Source organism: Camelina sativa, chromosome 12, assembly GCF_030686135.1.
Source record: "Camelina sativa cultivar CO46 ecotype springtype chromosome 12, ASM3068613v1".
NCBI classification, from domain to species: domain Eukaryota; kingdom Viridiplantae; phylum Streptophyta; class Magnoliopsida; order Brassicales; family Brassicaceae; genus Camelina; species Camelina sativa.
In genome coordinates this window covers 7,684,987-7,704,799 of record NC_141891.1, presented here as the reverse complement: position 1 = coordinate 7,704,799, position 19,813 = coordinate 7,684,987, and the positions used below count along the sequence as shown (strand labels likewise).

Sequence of the window (19,813 nt, the reverse complement as noted above, 5' to 3'; positions counted from 1 at the left end):
TAATTAAAATTCTGATTGGTTTAGTAATTTTCGTCCATAATTTTATTAGAGAGAGAGAAAATAATTTTTTTTAACTAATACTAATCTATATTTTAAAAAATCTTAGCTGTTAATTTTTTTTTTCAAGTACAAATTAGTTTTGATTTGAATAGATTTTTTTTTTACTTTTCTAGATTTTTTTTATTTTTGATATCGTAGGATTGTTGATTTTTTTTTGTACATTGAAAGATGAAAATTATGATTTAAAGGGTTTGGAACAAGATAGATAGATGCACTAAGTTTTAACTTAGGACATGACAAACATAAATTATGATTAAAGAACAAAAATCCTGATGTCAAGAATTGCCAAAAACTTAAAATTAAATAAGGAACAAAAACTTTCAATCTTTTTCGCGTCATTCAAACATCGAGGGGCATTAACCGGGTTTCTTCCCACGTGGTTTACCAGCCGGTCTTTTTCCTTTACCCGGTTTGCCCTTCTGCCCGTTTCTACCGGGTTTGCCTCCCCCACGCTTCCTAGCATCACTCTTCATCCTCCTATCCACTCTCTTCTGTCCCTTTCCAACCTTAACCCCAACTCCTTTCTTAGACACAACCAGTTCTTTCCTAGGCTTCCTTGGCTCTGCTGCTTTCTTGTACAGCTTGTCTATCATCTTGTCCTTTGACCGGTCTGCTATATCCGGCGTCTCTGAAATCGTGTTTGCCTTCTTCCTCACTTTCTCCAGTCTTTTCTGAGCAGCTCGCTTCTTTCTTGCCTTGGCCTCCACCACCTTCTTGGCTGGACGAGCGTTAATCTCTTTGAACTGAGCTTTCATTGCATTAACTTCTTCTTTCGTAACGGGTTTCATCGGTTGTCTGTGCTGCTTCTCGTCGTCCAAAAACCATTTGGGTAAACCTTCATCATCAAACATGTATTTGTTATACGCATCATCAAGCATCTGTTCTCTCTGCTTCTTCCTTAGCATTTTCTTGGCACATGCCAGTATCTCAGCCTTTGTATGAATATCATCTTCAGAGGATGAATCTGAGTCTGAATCTGTGGCTGCTGTAGGGACTACCTCAAAATCGTTTTCCTTCTTAATGCTATTGGGCAAGCTCTGATCAGACAACACGCTTTCTTTTGACGCCTTCTTCTTTGGCTTGTCAGCTTTAGGCAGATCTTTGCTCTTTTTCTCAAATCGTGTTTCGTCTTCCCCATCATCTTTTGTCAAGTCTCCTTCTTCCACGGCTTCTGCAAATATATCCTGACTGAACCACTGGTTGGATATTTCCTCCTTTGTTTGGGTCTCTCCATCATCAAGTGGTACCATAAGAGGGTTTGCCTCATCCTTTTCTTCATTCAGATCTGAATCGTAATCGATTTTCATTTCTTCATCTCCATCACCGTCCTGCAAAGCCAAAACGAAAAAATTTCTAGTTCCAAAACTCTGTTCCATCCAACAAATTTGGGGTAAGGAATGATAATACCTCCAGCTTTTCAGCATGAGCCTGCCTAGCTCGCTTCCTTTGCTTTGCGCTTCCTTCTTTCTTCACCATATACCGCTCATATGCCTCATCAAAAATCTCTTCCATTTGTTCAGAATATCTGTAATGTTAAAAAGACTATAAGATAAAGTAACTGCACAAACTTGAGCAATGTATGAAGTTCTCGAAACAGTACTAACTATATAGTCTACAGAAAGTGGCCTTACTTCTGACGTTCTTCATCGGAATCTAAGTCACTATCTTTGGAGTCATCTGAAGCTACCTCACCACCGTCTTCGTTCTCACTGTCAACGGCATTGCCATTATCATCTTCGTCATTGTCAACTGCCATTAGATCTTTCTTTCCCTGGAAACAAAATAAATGAAAATCTTTATCTTTACAATCTCATTCAGAATGGAACCAGCATATGTTCAAACCAAACAATTAAATGATAAGATGTGGTGAAAAAGAGTATGCTCTTCAACCTGTCAAACAGGAATAAAGGCTTCCTTCGAATGCCGTCATAACAAACAAAATTCGTTGGAAAGATCGGATACAAAAATGAAGTACCTTGATAGCAGAAAGAGAGAACAAGTCATGGTCGACAAAACCATCTTCAAGTACATCCATCTGCGGATTAGTCGCCTTCCGCGTCTTATCCTGGCAAAATCATATTGAATTTAGTAAAGGAATTATAAGGTCAAAGAGATCCATCACTAAGGCCACTGACTTAAGACATAAAGACTTGACAGTTTACTATCAAAAGGTTAAAATAACCTTAGCCCTTCGTTTGGCAAGAATCTTCTTTGCTTGTTTCTTCTTGCGGTCAACTGTGTTTGTCAGCTCTTCCAATTCATTGAGTAGTTTATCATCATCATTTTCCTCATCTTCCTTTCCCACATCAGGCTCCGTTTTAGCGACTTCCTTTTTTTCAGGAGTCAGAGCTTTCCTGATTTGCATACGCCATCTACAAGACCAAGGGAGTATGACCATTTAGCAACTAATATAATTTATCTCAACACAACCCCTAACATCCATTTCACACAATGCTACATCTGGTTGAGCACGCAAAGATTTTTCTCAGAACAGCATAGGTAAAAACTGTTCATAGAGCTAAGTGCTAGGGAAAACTGTTCTTCACCCAACCCATATAGAGCTAAGTGATTCTACAATAGCTAAATTCATTTTAAGCAAAGCTGTATCAAGTGAGACTTCATAGTATAAAAAGGTTCATGATGACGCAGTTCTTACTTTAAGAGATGCTTGAAGTCATTCTTCCCCAAAACAGGAAGATCGTCACATAGAATTTTAACCTGGAGAAAGGAAAAGTAGAATTTTAATCTGAAAAAAAGGAAAAGAAACCAGCGTGTGGAGGTCATAAATACCTCGACTAGTAAAATATGTAGAAATGGTACCTCCTCTGTAGTCAAATCATGTTCCTTTAAAGGTAGAGAGGCTGGATCATCAAAGGATATACAAGTAACCGTGCCAAGAACCTCAAGAGGACTTTCGGACCAAATGAAATCAGCAGCAGATGCAACACTTCTCAAAATGGACTCTCCATCTTTATACCTGTATATAACTTCCAGTTAATAAAAGTTCATATATTCCAACAAATAATAGATAAAAGATAGTGGATGTTGCCTACCCATCACGTCTTCTCTTCTGTTTTGATCCTCCAAGCACATCCACCACCTACAAACACAACACACAAGTTCAGGGAAATTGGGAGAGTTGCAGAAACAGCTCCAAACACCATATAAGACGTAATGATCACCATTGTCGTGGGCTCTGCTGTCTCCTTAAAGAGATGTCTATAATCAAGAAGACGGGGATCAATATTGGCAGGGGCTAGGTAATTCGAACCCACAAGATATGTTTCTGCAGATGCTGAACGACTAGCTGGCGGCTTAAACACGTCAACCTTTTCAAATAGCTGCAACAAACAAAAAATACCAATAAAAAAAAACCCGAGAAACACTCATCCATATGAAATAATATTCAGAGTAACAACAAAACAAAACAGTACCCGTTTAAGACAGTAGTAAACAGAGTTGTAATCTCGAGACCTGAAAACCTAAGAAGCAGAACAGAAGACAATAATTAATAAACTTTTATGTTAGCAATCCGAAAGTATATATATATATATATATATATATATATTTCAGAAGCATACCTTAGTGATTAAATTCCCTTTTTTAGCTAAGAACTGAGTGGCTAATTTAACAGAATCAATAACCAAAGCATTCTGACTCATAGCTTCTTGAGCCCAAGCACCACCAACATTAGGAGACCCATCATGAAGAACAAGATCAAAAGCCCTAACACCATGCTGTTCCATCACTTGCTTAATCTTCGATCTACACTCAGTTCGTGTGATATCCTGCTGGATAGCAATACATCCACGCACCGGGATGATCGGAACAAGATCGATTCCGAGAACAAGGCTGCCGACGGGAACTTTCTCGATGGCGACTTGCATCCAACCACCGGGGGCGGCGCAGAGATCGAGAACGCCTCTGGAAGAGTGGAGAAATGAGTACTTTGCATCGATCTGGAGAAGCTTGTAAGAAGCTCGAGAACGGAATCCACGCTCCTTTGCGAGACGATAGTACTTATCCAAACGATGCTTTCCTTTGACCTTACCCATGGTGAGATTTTGCTACGGCTTTGTTCTGGTTCTCTAACACGGAGACAGAGAGAGAGAGGTAGAGAGATAAAAGCAATAGAGGAGGAGATGCTAGGGTTTAGGGTTTACTCCGCCGACCGGCCTTTGGCTCACATAGAGGCCTTCAATTTCTATCGGATAGGCCCTTTAACCTATTTCTTCTTATGGGCCTCTAAAACGGCCTTTTAAAAACCAAAAAATTGGAAGCCAACACAACACACAGACAAATCCGACGATACCAAGTGCGATTGGTTTTTGCATTTTTGGAAGACATCAGGTCCGTCCGACATCTTACTAGACTAAGTTGGATTAGACATATCTTCAACAAGACAATAAGATGGTGGTAGTAGATGTTAGTTGTTAAAGAAAAGAGTCTGTGAGTGATAAATTTTACATCATTGTCTTTTTATCTTTGAACAACATTGAATCGATTCTGTATAAATTAGGACGACAATAGTTCATATAGTCTATAGAAGACAGATTTAGTCGTACTTTACTTCTTGATCATAATAAGCAAAGCTGTTTAGTGTTTACTACTACTCATTGAACAAGACAGTAGACACCATTTTCCATGACAGATCAGAGTAAGAAACTGGCATTTTGACACTAATCCTGAAACTACAGGATTTGTTCGTTTAAACCAAAGTGAGACTGAGAGTAATTGATAGATTATAAATTCTGGATTTGCATTACACAAACAAAACTAGAACAAAAAAAAGCAAAACTGTCCTTCAATCGTCGTATGATAACAACAAATTTTTCAAGGTAACCCTGAACCAGATGGTGCTGCTGCACTGTAACCGCCGCCTGCACCACGGCCGAAACCAGGCCTACCACCACCTCCCTGCCAACACAAGCAATTCACAACCGACGGTTAGACAAATCTCTTGATCAACTACCTAAAAAGACTTGAGCTAAAAAGCTTCTAGGCTCAGTACACTAGAAGTGATGGTAAAGTGGGAAATTTACTTGGAAACTCGGCTGGAAACCAGCTGGGGCTCCAGCCTTTTCACCACCAATGTCACCACCTCGTGGGCCTCCACGGTATCCCTCACGGTCACCATATTTGGGACGGTCTCCATCACGAGGAGGTCCTCTGAAACAAATACCCAAACCCATATCAGAATCAGACAACTCCTCAGACCGGACAGGTCAATGGATTTAAGACGAAACATTCGAGTAAACTAACCTTGGGCGATCACCAGGTGGGCCACCAAAGGGACGGCCAAGGGGCTTAGCAGACTTCTTCAAAGTAGCAGGAACAACATCAGAAGGAAGGTTAAGATAAGTTCTCAAGAACTCAATCCCTTCATTGGTCAGAAACCAATAATAATGCATCCAGGCAAATGTCTCCCTGACGTACTCCTTGGATTTGAAACTCTGCATGAGCTTGATCACTTGCAAGTTGGGTACATCAATCAACGGATGCTTTGGGAGATTGAAATCCTTCTTCGCAAAGCATACTCCTTCTGCAAAACCCAACAAGATATGATCACTAAACAGTTATATAAATCACTCAACAGTCATATAATAATCTTCAAGTTTCAAACTTTTGAACAAACCCTGAAAGCTACATAAGACCCAGCATTTTAATTACTCTGAACCTTAAGAAAGCACTAGTTTTCAATTCGTGAGCCTAACAGAGCTGAAAGCAAGCATAAACCCCTATTCAATCTAACTACAAGCTGCGGTTCGCTAAAACCCTAATAAAATGTTACTACCTCGATCAAGAAAGCTGAAATATTGAAAGAAATGAAAAAATGCATTTGCTCACAAACCTTTGAAAAGGTACTTGCAGATCTCTCTGCGGTTGTTCTCTGAGATAATCTGATAAACAGGACGAACAAGATCACAATATTAATATACTAGGATTAAATCCTTCCATTAAGTTAGGTGAGAATGTGAAAAGATAAGAGAAGCAGAGAGAGACTATACCATATCGTCTTGTTTGGTTGACCTAGCTTTCGACTGCAAAGAGGCACTGTGAGAGCTTGAGCAAAGAGGGAGAAATTAGGGTTTTGTGTGGATAAAAAGACTATTAATATTATATATTACGTACTTGGGCTTTTATTGGGCCGATAGTTGTAAAATAACTGTTTGCTGAAAGGCTAGCCTTTTATTTGGTCCGGTTTGTTAGATAACCGGTTCCAAATTAGATTTCTCTGACTCACTGTTTAAATAGGATATTGTGAAGAAAAATAATGATGACATTACATGTTATATTCTATTCTTGATTTGAATCCCAAAACTCCAAGATTGAATCATGATATTCATATACATATGACTTTTTTTTTGTGTGTAAACCTTTGAAGTTAGGCGAATAAAAAAGGAAAAAGAATCCGAGTTGTGAACTTGTGACTGAGTCAGGAAGACAGGTTGGTCGGGACAAAAAAATTGTTATGTTAAACAAAAATGCTCACGGGCGACCAATGAGGTTGCATGTCCGTGAACTCATGAAAATACAAACGAGAAGTAGCATTTTTGTATATCAACTTGACCACAATTCTACTTTAATTTTTGTCAACATCATGAATCCTAACTTGTTAACCAAAACCTTTTAAACTTTTAACATTGTGACTGAGTATTAAAAAAGTAGCTCAGTGTTTGTTTTGGACAACCAAACGCATGAATTGATGGTCCCAAAGTAAAAAGTCTAGGATCTGCAACAGTAATAGATGAAATCATCTAACATCGCTTAAAGACACGGCTACTAAAATAGAAAAATGGTACTAGACTAATACTACAAAATAGCTAATTGGTGCTCTCAACATCTTGAATCCAAATCACAACTGAAATTTTATAATAGACCCTTTTGTTTAAATTTGTACATACTGTACTTTTACAACAAAAGGCATATAAACTATTGTTGTTTCTTAGAGTAGATGTGGTTTCCCGTGACATATCTTGATAAATTTGGAGGAAACCTTAGTAGTAGAATAGTTTCTCTCATTTTATTCATTAACCTTTATGCTTATATTTATATAAGAGATACAACTTGTCTAACAAATTATTTACATATTCAATAATGGTAAATATACTTATTTAACAATAGAAAAATATTACACAAATATTAACTTTCCATTTAACTCGATCTCGTAATCTCCAAGATCTCCTAATACCCTCCCGCAAGCTCATACGTGGTAACACGTATGAGATTGGACAAGTCTTCAAAATCATCATCGAAGTTTATACCCGGTCGTAAGGTCATCGGCGTTTATACTCGGCCGTAAAGTCATCTTCGTGGCATTTATACTCAGTCATAGAGTCAATCTCCATCGATTTAAAATCACAAGTTTGGATTGTTCTTCGAACTTCTTGTTCATGAAGAAACTTGTGTAGTCATGGTCGAATTTGAATTCATCATCGCCGGATCAGCATCTTATCCGTCGAAGTCAAAGTCATCGTCGTGGCTCTATCGAAGTAAAACAAAGAAACCACATGACGATAGGTAAAGTAGCACATGCTATTATGCCCAAATCTCTTATACAAGAGACAAACACCATTCTTTTTCTTTTTTTTTTTTTTTTCACTTGGCCAACAGGCCGAACACCACCATACGTCTTGGCTAATATTCATAGTCACCACCACCAGCCACATCATGGCCACACAAGACAACACACTCACGTGTGTGTGTGAAAACAAAATTCCAGATTTTTTTTTTTTTTTTTTAAATAGTCCATGGAGATTGGATAAAATCTCATCACCAACTCACAATTAGAACAAAAAAAAGAAAGAAAGACTCCAACGTTAAAAGAAGAAGCGATGGAGGAAGGTCAAAATAAAAGAAGAGACGAAACACAATTTTTTTTTTTTCTTTTGCTGAAGCTAACGTAACGGAACCATAAACCACATCAAAATGGATCTTGGCTCTGATACCATGATAAATTTGGAGGAAACCTTAGTAGTAGAATAGTTTTTCTCATTTTATTCATTAACCTTTATGCTTATATTTATATAAGAGATACAACTTGTCTAACAAATTATTTACATATTCAATAATGGTAAATATACTTATTTAACAATAGAAGAATATTACACAAATATTAACTTTCCATTTAACTCGATCTCGTAATCTCGTAATCTCCAAGATCTCCTAATATATCTCCTCATATTTTGTCCAACCTACAAATCACACGAACATGGCTCCTCCTGTCCCTTATTCCAATTGATTCTCTATATTACGTTAACCGTAACCCTTCTCTCTGTCTCTGATCGAGAGTCATTATTTAATTGATTCAGTCAATCATACTAGGCTAGATGGTCACATCAAATAGATATATTGGTTTTCTCGTGACATTATGTGAAGCTCATTGGATATCGAGTAAAACAGTATTCATAATTGTCCTTATGAAGTACAAAAGAGTTTGTGTAATATATACCATGAAATCTGAAGGAACAAGAAAATCACTTATACAAAATTACAAATTTAAGCAAAAAAATGAAAATAAAAAATTATCTCTTGGAACCAGAAACCCTTTTGAGTAAAACAAGAAAACACAGAACACGATAGAGTACGAAGAACCCTAACAATACATAAACATTAAACCACCTCTGTCTCTCATGAAGCCCTTTCTTGTCTAACACGTCACCGCCAGTAACTATGCAGCTTTTCACAGGAGCTTCCTCAAACCAGACTAGGCACTTGTTGACCAGACACGAGTATTCATTTATCAGAAGTGCGTCCAATGCATACTTATACATCGAGAAAAAATACATGAAGAGCCAATACTTGGGAAGACTCTCTTTAGAGATAAAGTAACCAGAGAACAAGAAGAATGCCGCCAGAAGAATGGTCACTAAAGATGTTCCAGCAATGTAGTTAGGCGCAAGGGAGCTCAAGAAAAGCACAAAAGAGTTTGCCATTAGGACAATGATCCAGATAACGAGCACAAAGTAGGCGAAAGCTTGCCATGACGGGCAGAGACCTACAAGAAAATAGAGTGAGACAGAGTAGATGACTGCGATGAGGAGCAAGTAGGGCAAGAAAGCCAAGGTGGTTGCAAGTATGTGAGAGGAGAGTCTGTAGAGTCCGCTCGAGGTTTCTCGGAGAAGAATTGGTCGCTCATCAATGAATATTGGAAGGGTTTGGGTAGTCGAAGAGAGGAGGAACGTGAGGGTGAATGCGAAAAGGCCGAATCGCTTTTGGATTCCTTCTTTGCCGGTTCCAATATTAAGGTAGATAGTGCCTAAGACAAGACCGACTACAAGAGCTTCTAAGATGTTGGTTAGAAGCAACTGTCTCGTACGGTATATGATCTTCCAAAACCTTCTAGAAAGAAGGCTTATTTCGGTAAGTCTCGAGCTTTTATATCGAACAATGCTATGTTTTGTGTTCTGTTTTTTACTCTCAGGGAAATGGTCTGGGAGAGCAATGCTGGCGTTTTCGTATGGATCTTGGAGGCTCTGAAGTATCTCCACAGCGTACTCAAGAGAATTCAGCTGAGGAGGAACCGTGAATCCCTTGGAGAGCAAGAAAGCTTCAAGTGAGTCAAGCCTTCCATGGTATACAACGGTTCCTTTGGAAAGAAGTAATACGCGATCGATGAGAGACAGGATCTTGAAACTAGGTTGGTGTATGGACAAGATCACGATCCGTTGTCTCGACGTAGCAATAGACTTGAGAATTTGAACGACATCGGAAGCAGATTTGCTGTCTAAACCCGAGGTGGGTTCGTCGAGGAGTAAAAATTCTGGATCGTGAAGAAGACTTAGACCAATCGAAACCCTCCTGCGTTCACCACCGGACAAGCCTTGACCAAGTCTTGTATGTGCAAGATGTGTTAGGTTTAGTTCTCTGAGGAGAGAAGCAACGGCATTGGAGACTTTTAATGGGTCTTTTGGTAGCAAGAGGGAGGCCGAGAAAGTGAAGGTCTCGGAGACGGTGAGAAGAGGGAAGAAGGCGTCGTGTTGAGGAACGTAGGAAGATATTTTCCGGTAAGAAGAAGGGTTAATAGGGACGGAGTTGAGGAGGATTGATCCTGAGGTGGGAGAGGTTCTTGCGGCCAGGATGTCGAGAAGAGTTGATTTTCCGGCGCCGCTAGGGCCAACAATGGCGAGGATTTGGGAAGGATGAGAAGTGAGACTGATGTTTCGGAGGATGTAAGAAGGTTGCTCCGCCGTGAGGAAGTAGGGTGAAAGGGGTTTGGCGTAGGAAATGGAAGAGGTGGCTAAAGTATATGACTCCATCTTGGAAAGAGAGGTTTAAAGGTTGGATGGAGAAGGGAAGTGAGTGTTGTAAAGAGAATTTATGGATGCTTGAGTTTGGAATGTTTTGTATTTTCCAATGGAAACTGACATTTTCTTAGTCTTTTTTTTTTTGTTTTGTTTGTTTTTTTTGACCTTTTGGTGCGTTATTTTGTCTTTTCTATCATTTTGGTTTTAGCGTTACATAGAACTTATCGACTATATGTGTAATCGCCTAATCGGTGATATAATCTGTGATATAACAGCGATGAGATGGTGATGATTAGGAATATAGAAGTCTTGTGAACTCTTACGCCAATCTGGTGGTTAAGTCTTTCCTTGTGCTCTTGCGCCAAATTTGGTGAAGTCTTTCCTTAAGTCTGGTAAAATCTGCTGAAGTCTTGCCTCAAGTCTGGTTAAGTCTTTTCTTAAGTCTTGTGAACTTGTGAATATAGTTATTGTGCTTTGAAAATTGCATCATTTAGATTTGAGACATATCATGAGACCAATAACTCTTTTTATCAGGTTAAAAAAAACGGTTCAAGCCTTGGTAGTTGTTACTTTCCATTGAGATTTTTTTTGGTTTTTTCTACTCTGCAGAGCAAGGATGTTAAACTGGAAGGTGGATCTCTTTTGTTCGATATATAGTGCTCCTTGTGTTCATGTTACCTTTATTATCATTGCTATTTGATGCTTCACAATCACAATACGGGCAAGCCTTTTTATTTTATGCCAGCTCTATTTTTATTTGCTATGGATGTTCTACTTTTTTCCTTTTCGACGACATTTTTCATTTCAGGCTTCCTACGAATTCCGGTAATGGTTTGTATATTATATATGCTACTAACCTGGGATCAGTAGTTCTGTGGATAAGATGGACAGTAGATTGCTATATCAATATGTCTTTCACAACCAGATACCTTGCTGTTAGGGATAATGCAGCAGGTGCTACCGCAAGGTGTTAATGGATAATTGAGTTTGTAATGTATTAAGTTAATTATTAGTTAAGAGTCGTGATGTTTCGATGATGTCGTATTGTCTAAACGTCACAAGTATTTGCGTTTGTTGTTTATCTATTTAAAGCATCGAAACTATGACGTAAACACACAAGTTTTTATCAATAAAAAGGTCTGTTTCTGTTACTCTGATTTGTTCTTTACAAAACAGCAAAACAGAACAACAAAGTAAACACTTGCTCTGTTCTGTGAAAGAAGAAGAAGCTGTTGCTTCTAACATGGTATCAGAGCCCTACTGATTCAAGGGCCTATTCAAGTAAAAAGTTCAAGCAACGAAACAGAGAAGATGGAGACGACATCTCATCAAGTAATTCCGATATTTGATGAAGAAAATTATGATTTCTGGAGAATCAAAATAAAGACGATGCTGAAGATAAAGAAGTTGTGGGAAGTAGTGGAGAATGGTGTTCCAACAGAGCCAGAGAATGTTGATACAGCATCACGAAGACAAACCATGGAGGACACATCATTGAAGGATTTGATGGCGCTGCAACTGTTACAAACGGCAGTATCGGATCAAATATTTCCGCGTATAGCACCAGCAGTTACTTCTAAAATCGCTTGGGATGCATTGGAATCTGAGTTTCAAGGATCTTCCCAAGTTCGATTGATCAAACTCCAGTCCCTGAGAAGAGAGTATGAAAACCTGAAGATGAACGATAGTGAAAACATCAAAGTTTTCACGGGAAAATTAATTGATTTGGCAAATCAATTAAGGGTCCATGGAGAAGAGAAAACTGATTATCAAATCGTTCAAAAGATACTCATCTCTCTCCCTGAAAGATTCGACAGTATCGTAGCCGTGATGGAGCAAACAAAGGATCTACAAACTTTGGCTGTGACAGAGTTAATCGGTACTCTTCAAGCACAAGAAAATCATGTTGTTTCACGATATGAGAGTTCGACCGAAGGAGCATTCAATGCACAACCAAGAGGGCAAAATTTTTTTTTCAAAAGGGAAACCAAATTCGGAGAACGTCATGTCAAAGGCAAAAAATGGTGTGGTTTCTGCAAAAAAGAAAATCAAGCAGAGGCTGATTGTTGGAAGAAACAGAACAAAGGTGTTCAACAGAAAGTTTCCAAAAGTAAGAAGAAATGTTACAACTGTGGTGAAGCAGGACATTTCTCAAGAGATTGCCGTTCAAAGAAATATGAACGTGCAAATATGAGTCTTGAAGAAGAAGACGAAGAAGATGAAATTCACATGCTGTTCAGTGCAAGTGAAGAAACACCAACAATCACGCGAGAAGATATCTGGTTGGTAGACAGTGGCTGCACCAATCACTTGACAAAGGAAGAAAAATACTTCACAACATTGGATAGAAGTATTAACGTTCCGATCAAAGTCGGAAACGGAGTGGTCGTAATGACAACCGGCAAAGGAGACATCACTATCATGACTAAAAAAGGAAAACGAGTCATCAAAGATGTTTTTCTAGTACCAGGATTGGAGAAGAATCTACTAAGCGTTCCACAAATAATATCTCATGGATACCATGTCATGTTCGAAGACAAGCGGTGTATAATCTTAGATCCTATGGGGAAAAAGATTATGGAGATTCAGATGGTTCGAAAAAGTTTTCCAATAAAATGGAATTCTTCTCAAGAAGATGCCATGACAGCTCTTGAAGCAGAAGAAGAAATGGAGTTATGGCATAAAAGATTGGGTCATGTGGAAAATTCGAGAATACTACAAATGCAAAAGAAAAAGATGGTGGATGGCTTACCAAAGTTGCAAGCAAATCGAGAAGTATGTGGAGCATGTAAGCATGGAAAGCAAGCAAGAGATGCATTTCCAAAGGAATCCATAACAAAGACAACGGAGAAACTTGAGATTGTTCACACTGATGTCTGCGGACCAATGCAAACAGAGTCACTCAATGGAAGCCGATACTTCTTATTGTTCATTGATGACTACACTCACATGTCTTGGGTATACTTTCTTAAAAACAAATCCGAAGTATTTGTGATCTTTAAGAAGTATAAGTCCTTGGTGGAGACTCAATCGGGAAACAAGATAAAGATACTTCGATCCGATGGTGGTGGTGAATTCATGTCAAGAGAATTCAATGCATATTGTCATGAATGGGGAATCGAGAGACAAGTAACAGTTCCATACTCTCCACAACAAAACGGTGTTGCAGAGCGTAAGAACCGGTCTCTAGTGGAGATGGCACGAACCATGATTGCTGACCAAGGACTACCTCAAAAGCTTTGGGCTGAGGCAGTTTATACATCAACATATCTGCCGAATCGTTTACCCACCAAAGCCATAGAGGAGGATGATATCACGCCAATTGAGAAGTGGAGTGGTCATAGACCAACAGTTGGTCACCTAAAGATTTTTGGGAGTCTATGTTTTGTTCATGTGCCAAAAGAGAACAGAAGGAAATTAGATGAAAAAGCAAAACGTGGGGTGTTCATTGGTTACAGCAGCAAATCCAAAGGATATAGAGTGCTCATTCTAGAAAATGAGAAGGTGGAAATATCGAGAGATGTAGCATTTGAAGAAGGAAAGAAATGGGATTGGGAAAGACAAACAGAAGTGAAGAAGAACTTTTGTCTTCCTCTCAATATCCTTCCAGATCAAGGAGATGAAGAAGATCAACAACAAATAAGCGACAGTCCAGTTTTGCCTCAACCCGGTGATCTAAATCACGATGAAGAATAAGACGCTCCAACATCTCCTCAAACGCCAGAGAGATATAAGTCCATCACTAATATAATGCAAATTGCACCTAGGGTGAATCTAGAAGAAGCGATTCCAGCATATGAAGCATGTTTTTCACAACAGAGGAACCACAGACATATGATGAAGCCTCCGAGATCAGAGAATGGAGAAGTGCCATGGAAGAGGAAATCAAGATGATAGAGAAAAATGGAACATGGCAACTTGTGGAGAAACCAAAAGAGAAAAACGTTATTAGCGTGAAGTGGATCTATCGTATCAAGACCAATGCAAATGGAGAACCAATCAAGTATAAAGCAAGGTTAGTGGCAAGAGGATTCTCTCAACAATATGGTGTTGATTATCTTGAAACATTTGCACCTGTTTCAAGACATGATACAATAAGGACCATATTTGCTCTAGCTGCACAAAAGAAGTGGAGACTTTATCAGATGGAGCATTTCTCAATGGAGAACTCGAAGAGGAAATCTACGTCGCACAACCGCCTGGGTTTTTAGTCGAAGGAGAAGAAGAAAAAGTCTTGTTGCTGAGAAAGGCTTTGTACGGATTGAAACAAGCCCCTAGAGCTTGGTACGGAAGAATCGATTCATACTTTCTTCAAAGTGGATTTCAAAGAAGCATGAATGATGCAGCCTTGTACGTGAAAAAGAAAGACAAGGATGTGGTGATAGTAAGTCTCTACGTGGATGACTTAGTAATCACTGGAAGCAACTCTCAACTTATCGAAAGGTTCAAGGAGGACATGAAGAAGGAATTTGAGATGACAGATTTGGGGCTATTAAATTATTTTCTGGGGATGGAAATAATTCAAGATGATCGTGGAATTTTTCTGTCACAAGAAAAATATGCCAATAAACTCATTGAGAAGTTTGGCATGAGTGGAAGCAAGAGTGTTAGTTCTCCACGTACACCAAATGGAAAGAAGATAGAGGATGATGAAAAATATGGTGAACCAAGAAAGTTCAGAAGCATCGTTGGTGGTCTCTTATATTTCTGTGCATCAAGGCCAGATTTGATGTTTGCAAGTTCTTATCTCTCACGATACATGAGTGTGCCGTTCATGAAGCACTATCAAGAAGCCAAGAGAGTCTTAAGATATGTCAAAGGTACATCTAACTATGGAGTTCAATTCACAAGTGTTGAAAATCCAGAATTGGTAGGTTACTCAGACAGCGATTGGAGAGGCTCAACTGAAGACAAAAAGAGCACATCTGGGTATGTTTTCACTCTTGGATCAGGAATGTTCTGTTGACAATCTAGCAAACAGCAAACTGTGGCTCTATCAACAGCAGAAGCAGAGTATGTTGCAGTATGTGCAGCAACAAACCAAGCAATTTGGCTACAGAGACTTCTAGAAGAACTTGGATTTACGATTGAAGATGGTGTCCAAATTTTCTGTGACAACAAGTCAGCCATTGCAATTGGCAAAAATCCAGTGCAACATCGAAGAACCAAGCATATAGAAATCAAGTATCACTTTGTTCGAGAGGCACAACAAAAAGGTTTAATTCAACTCAAGTTTTGCGAAGGAGAAGTTCAACTTGCAGATCTTCTGACAAAGGCACTTGGCGGATCAAGGTTTGAAGAACTAAGGAGGAAGCTTGGAGTAAGACCCAAACTCAATTAAGGGGGAGTGTTAATCGATAATTGAGTTTGTAATGTATTAAGTTAATTATTAGTTAAGAGTCGTGATGTTTCGATGATGTCGTATTGTCTAAACGTCACAAGTATTTGCGTCTGTTGTTTATCTATTTAAAGCATTGAAACTATGATGTAAACACACAAGTTTTTATCAATAAAAAGGTCTGTTTCTGTTACTCTGATTTGTTCTTTACAAAACAGCAAAACAGAACAACAAAGTAAACATTTGCTCTGTTCTGTGAAAGAAGAAGAAGCTGTTGCTTCTAACACAAGGATGATTGTTGTTCATCCTCAACTCCTCCCACTAAATCAAGTATGATCTTGGGGATAGGCCATTTACATCTATTTTTGCTTACTTCCTGAAACTTATGAAACACAGTTATTATATAATCCAGGTCAGGTACTCCCAGTGTTCTTAACTTAAGAGGTCCACCTCTAAAGAAAGATCAAGAGGATTCCATGGCTGTTTACAGCTGTTCCCATGTTTTGGCATCCATAACACAGGTAAATTTTCTCAATGCAAAATTTTCACCTTTAGCTAAACATTGTTTGTGGTTCATTTAGTAAATTCTTTTGCTTGGATGCAAAATCAGATCCTTTCTCATGTTCTACTCTTTACTCATTTGAGTCTCAAATTTTTATTTTATTTTATTTTTATATATCTACCTTCTTTGCCACCCCGAAACGAGGGCATCAACGGTTGTGAATGAGCCTTTCCTAATTCAACATTTTGGAAACTGATATAATTTCCAGACGCATGGATTGGTACCAACAAAAGATAAAGTCTTTGCAGTCTATATTCTCATATAGCACTATCACGTTTTGGTCTTGCCAAAAAAGCTCCAGATGAAGGCAAAACCCATGTGTCTAACTTTCTATATTCAATCATATAGAGAAGAAATAAGCAGAGGAGTGAATGAAATGCAAAAACCAAAACAAGACTTACCGGTCATTACATACTCAGGAGCAGCGTAACCATAAGTGCCCATGACTCGTGTACTCAAGAACAGTCTGAACAAATTGAATTGGCCGGAGAAATTCCAGCACCTCTCGCACTTGGACCCCTCAGCTCGTGACACACAAATAATGCACACACTTTGTTCTCTCCCTCCACATACTCTCCACTGTGCTGCACACTGCTTACGATCTCCTTCATTGAAGGCAATACATCCGAAGTTTCATGGCTATAGTCCACTCTCATAGAAATGCATTCACTATGATCGAATTCGATCAAAACAGTAGTTCACGAAATAATTAATAAACTTCATATCAACAACATTTACTTGCAAAGAACACAAACTGAGTATAGCAAACCAGTAGTTTCCCTCACACCAGCCCTAACATCCATGGACAGCCGTTTACCCATTTCATACAATTCAATGTCTGGTTGAGCACGCAAGATTTTTCTCAGAACAGCATAGGTAAAAACTTAAAAACAAACAAGTGAGACTTCATAGATTAAAAAAGGTCACGCAGTTCTTACTTAAGGAGATGGTTGAAGTCATTCTTCAACAAAACAGGAAGATCGTCACATAGAATTATAATCTGGAAAAAAAAGGAAAAGCAGAATTACAACCGAAACAAAAAATACATATACATATGTATTAAATCATAAATAATGCTAGCTAACGGTAACGAATATACTACTACACATTTGAAAACATGCATCAACTAAAAAAGTGAATAATGTATTGTTTAGAAAATCCAAAGGAGGGAGATGCAGGTAAGTAATTAAGGTCACGGGGCTGCTGACTAATCTCAGTCTCTCATGCCTTTGTATAGTTGTTACACAGAAAATTGCGTATCACCTATTAGTCTATTTCCCAATTTCTGAACCTTCCTTTGTCCAAACACACATTGCAAAAACATTCTGCCAATTATAAATATATGTTAATGATGGGAAAGGAGTTTTAAAGAAGAGAAAACTTAGCTAGGTAGCTGTGGTTACGCCAAAAGCAACCTTGAGACCAGTGTGCTGGAAGCCTTGAACCCACTGCTTTAGGTGTTATACCTGAAACAAACGGACGTGAAGAGAAAAAAAAAAAAGAGAAACCAAAGAAGAGGAAATGGGAACTCTGGACAACGTTTCTATGACCAGGCTGAGGAGACGTCATTGTTACGGTTCCTCTAGAAACAAAACTCTTTCAGCTGTCAACAAACAGTAAACTCTTGTTCATACCAGTTCTCTTCTATATTTACGAAAGAGAGAGTGATCTTTAAAATAACGAAGCAATTAGAGCAATTAAGGAAAAAATAAATAAACTTAACAAATCGAAATCAAAAGCCAATAATAATTATACTAAAGTACCATCATAGAATAAAACAGCATACATACTAGAGTAGCATAGAATAAAACAACATACAAGAGGAGTACACCATACAAAAGTATGAGACGGCATTCTGATGAGTACACCATACAAAAGTAAAGTATGAAACGGTTCAAGCATTCAGAGAGGGTTAAAGCATTCTGAAACACATTCATCAGAGAGTAGCAGAGAGAGCCTTGTTGATAGACACTAACGTAGGGACCTCAACCATAGGATCATACCACTCAACTTTCCCCCAAATTTCACAAGTATTGCGCCTTTCAAGCGCAATCTCCGCACACCAAAGCATATCCGTACTGACGTGAGGGCGGTTCCACAAAACAACTAGCTTTCCACCATAATTAGCCATTTTAACAAAAGGATCATCCGGAGGTAACTTGGGTAGTCCTACCAAACCCATCACATTGCTCCACGTTCTTACCTGAGGGTCATACCATCTCAGAACTCGGTCAGAAGCAAGCGAGTACAAAACATCATCTATCTCGCAAAAACAATCTGAAAGCAAATATTGACTCATGGTGTCTCCAACGTCCTCCCAGCAACCTTCCACTGGATTGTAACCAACCATGATTCCCCAATTCCCCAGGTAGACTTTTCCGCCAATACATGTGCTTAGGAAGATAAGCTTGCCTTGTGCCAAGCTGCAATGGATAGGCACCAGATCACACGCTTGTTGTGTTTTTGTTGTGTCTAAAACCGTGAAGGAGTTCTTCATGGAATGATCCGCCGGGGCATCATCATCTACTTTGTACCATCCTGCTACGTATATCTTTTGATCAAGGACGCTAGCAGTAACTGTACTTAGCTCCACTGGCAAGCTTGGAGCCTCGCGCCACGTGTGAGACGTACAATCCAGAATCCAGACACTAGAGGAGGACGCTTTACCGTTGGATGGGGTTCCAAGGTTATAGATATCAGAACCAACCGCCACGAGGTTTCCATTCGTGACCAGAGGAGAATGGGGAAATGGGACTCTAGCCAAAGCATAACCACTTGACTTCATCTCCTCCTCCTTATCACTAAGGGTTCGATCAGGTTTCCGGCAGAGGGTGAACCAGGCAGGGCCGTATCCTAAAGGATATATATCCATGCACACATAGAGACGACTCTCCATGCGTCCCAAGAGTGACCGTATCTTGTAAAGGCCCGGTGAAGACAGGAGAGATCGAAAGCTCTTGGAGACCATTGAGAGAATCGGATAGTATAATATTGGGACGCGTGCGATGATTAACAATATCAAATCATCGGGAAGTGACGGGTTTGGGGTCGACTGCGGCGTCGAAGTCGTTGTCTTGATCGATTGCGGCGTCCAAGTCGAAGTCGTTGCCTTCCTCTTCTTCTTCTTGTTCGACGACGTCGAAGTCGTTGTCTTCCTCTTCTTCTTGTTCGACGACGTCGTAGTCATTGTCTTCCTCTTCTTCCGGTTGCTTCCAGGATTTGACATTGACGGAATCGAGGATACGATCTCTCCGTTGATCAACCACCTCTCCACCTATCCTCTTTTATTATATTTATCGACGAATTAGGTTAACATATTTTATGGGCTTTTTAATGGGCCGACGACTTTCATAATTTTTAACTTTTGATTTTACACTCAAACGTGTAAATAGCAAATCATCGGGAAGTGAAGGATTTGGGGTCGATTGCGGCGTAGTAGTCGTTGTCTTCCTCTTCTTCTTGTTCGACGACGTCGAAGTCGTTGTCTTCCTCTTCTTCTTGTTCGACGACGTCGTAGTCGTTGTCTTTCTCTCCATTTATTTTTACTTGCTGCTCGTTAGGGATCGGTCGACGTCGTCCTAGTCGTTTCTTACTTGTTCTTTAGGG

General features: G+C 39.2%; 4 protein-coding genes and 1 long non-coding RNA gene across 6 annotated transcripts; 1 reads left to right on the top strand and 4 right to left on the bottom strand.

Moving 5' to 3' along the window:
• Window positions 1–153: 153 nt before the first annotated feature.
• LOC104730848 (adoMet-dependent rRNA methyltransferase spb1) lies at window positions 154–4,511 on the bottom strand. The gene is made up of 11 exons (XM_010450082.3): window positions 3,642–4,511; window positions 3,495–3,542; window positions 3,243–3,401; window positions 3,114–3,160; window positions 2,881–3,037; window positions 2,717–2,778; window positions 2,243–2,432; window positions 2,036–2,125; window positions 1,692–1,831; window positions 1,468–1,585; window positions 154–1,388 (listed from the first exon to the last, which is right to left on the bottom strand). Exons 1-11 carry the CDS (start codon window positions 4,113–4,115, stop codon window positions 417–419), a joined length of 2,457 nt encoding a protein of 818 aa, XP_010448384.2. The 5' UTR covers window positions 4,116–4,511; the 3' UTR covers window positions 154–416.
• A 207-nt stretch (window positions 4,512–4,718) lies between these two features.
• LOC104730847 (small ribosomal subunit protein eS10z) lies at window positions 4,719–6,411 on the bottom strand. Its single transcript, XM_010450081.3, has 5 exons — window positions 6,069–6,411; window positions 5,912–5,960; window positions 5,323–5,602; window positions 5,103–5,229; window positions 4,719–4,977 (listed from the first exon to the last, which is right to left on the bottom strand). Exons 1-5 carry the CDS (start codon window positions 6,069–6,071, stop codon window positions 4,894–4,896), a joined length of 543 nt encoding a protein of 180 aa, XP_010448383.1. The 5' UTR covers window positions 6,072–6,411; the 3' UTR covers window positions 4,719–4,893.
• A 2,067-nt stretch (window positions 6,412–8,478) lies between these two features.
• Window positions 8,479–10,407, bottom strand: LOC104730846 (ABC transporter G family member 4). The gene has a single exon (XM_010450080.2). The coding sequence runs from the start codon at window positions 10,317–10,319 to the stop codon at window positions 8,586–8,588; it is 1,734 nt and encodes a 577-aa protein (XP_010448382.2). The 5' UTR covers window positions 10,320–10,407; the 3' UTR covers window positions 8,479–8,585.
• Window positions 10,408–10,570: 163 nt separating this feature from the next.
• Window positions 10,571–11,061, top strand: LOC109128111 (uncharacterized). Its single transcript, XR_015574157.1, has 2 exons — window positions 10,571–10,699; window positions 10,917–11,061. It is a non-coding gene; the product is annotated as an uncharacterized LOC109128111 (long non-coding RNA).
• A 6,872-nt stretch (window positions 11,062–17,933) lies between these two features.
• LOC147930270 (F-box/kelch-repeat protein At4g25710-like) lies at window positions 17,934–19,813 on the bottom strand. Of its 2 annotated transcripts, XM_087477850.1 has the most exons (2): window positions 19,682–19,743; window positions 17,934–19,260 (listed from the first exon to the last, which is right to left on the bottom strand). In XM_087477850.1, the coding sequence occupies exons 1-2, from the start codon at window positions 19,741–19,743 to the stop codon at window positions 18,144–18,146; spliced, it is 1,179 nt and encodes a 392-aa protein (XP_087333976.1). In that variant the 3' UTR covers window positions 17,934–18,143. The 2 variants fall into 2 exon arrangements, with proteins under 2 accessions (XP_087333976.1, XP_087333975.1); XM_087477849.1 differs by having other exon boundaries at window positions 17,934–19,813.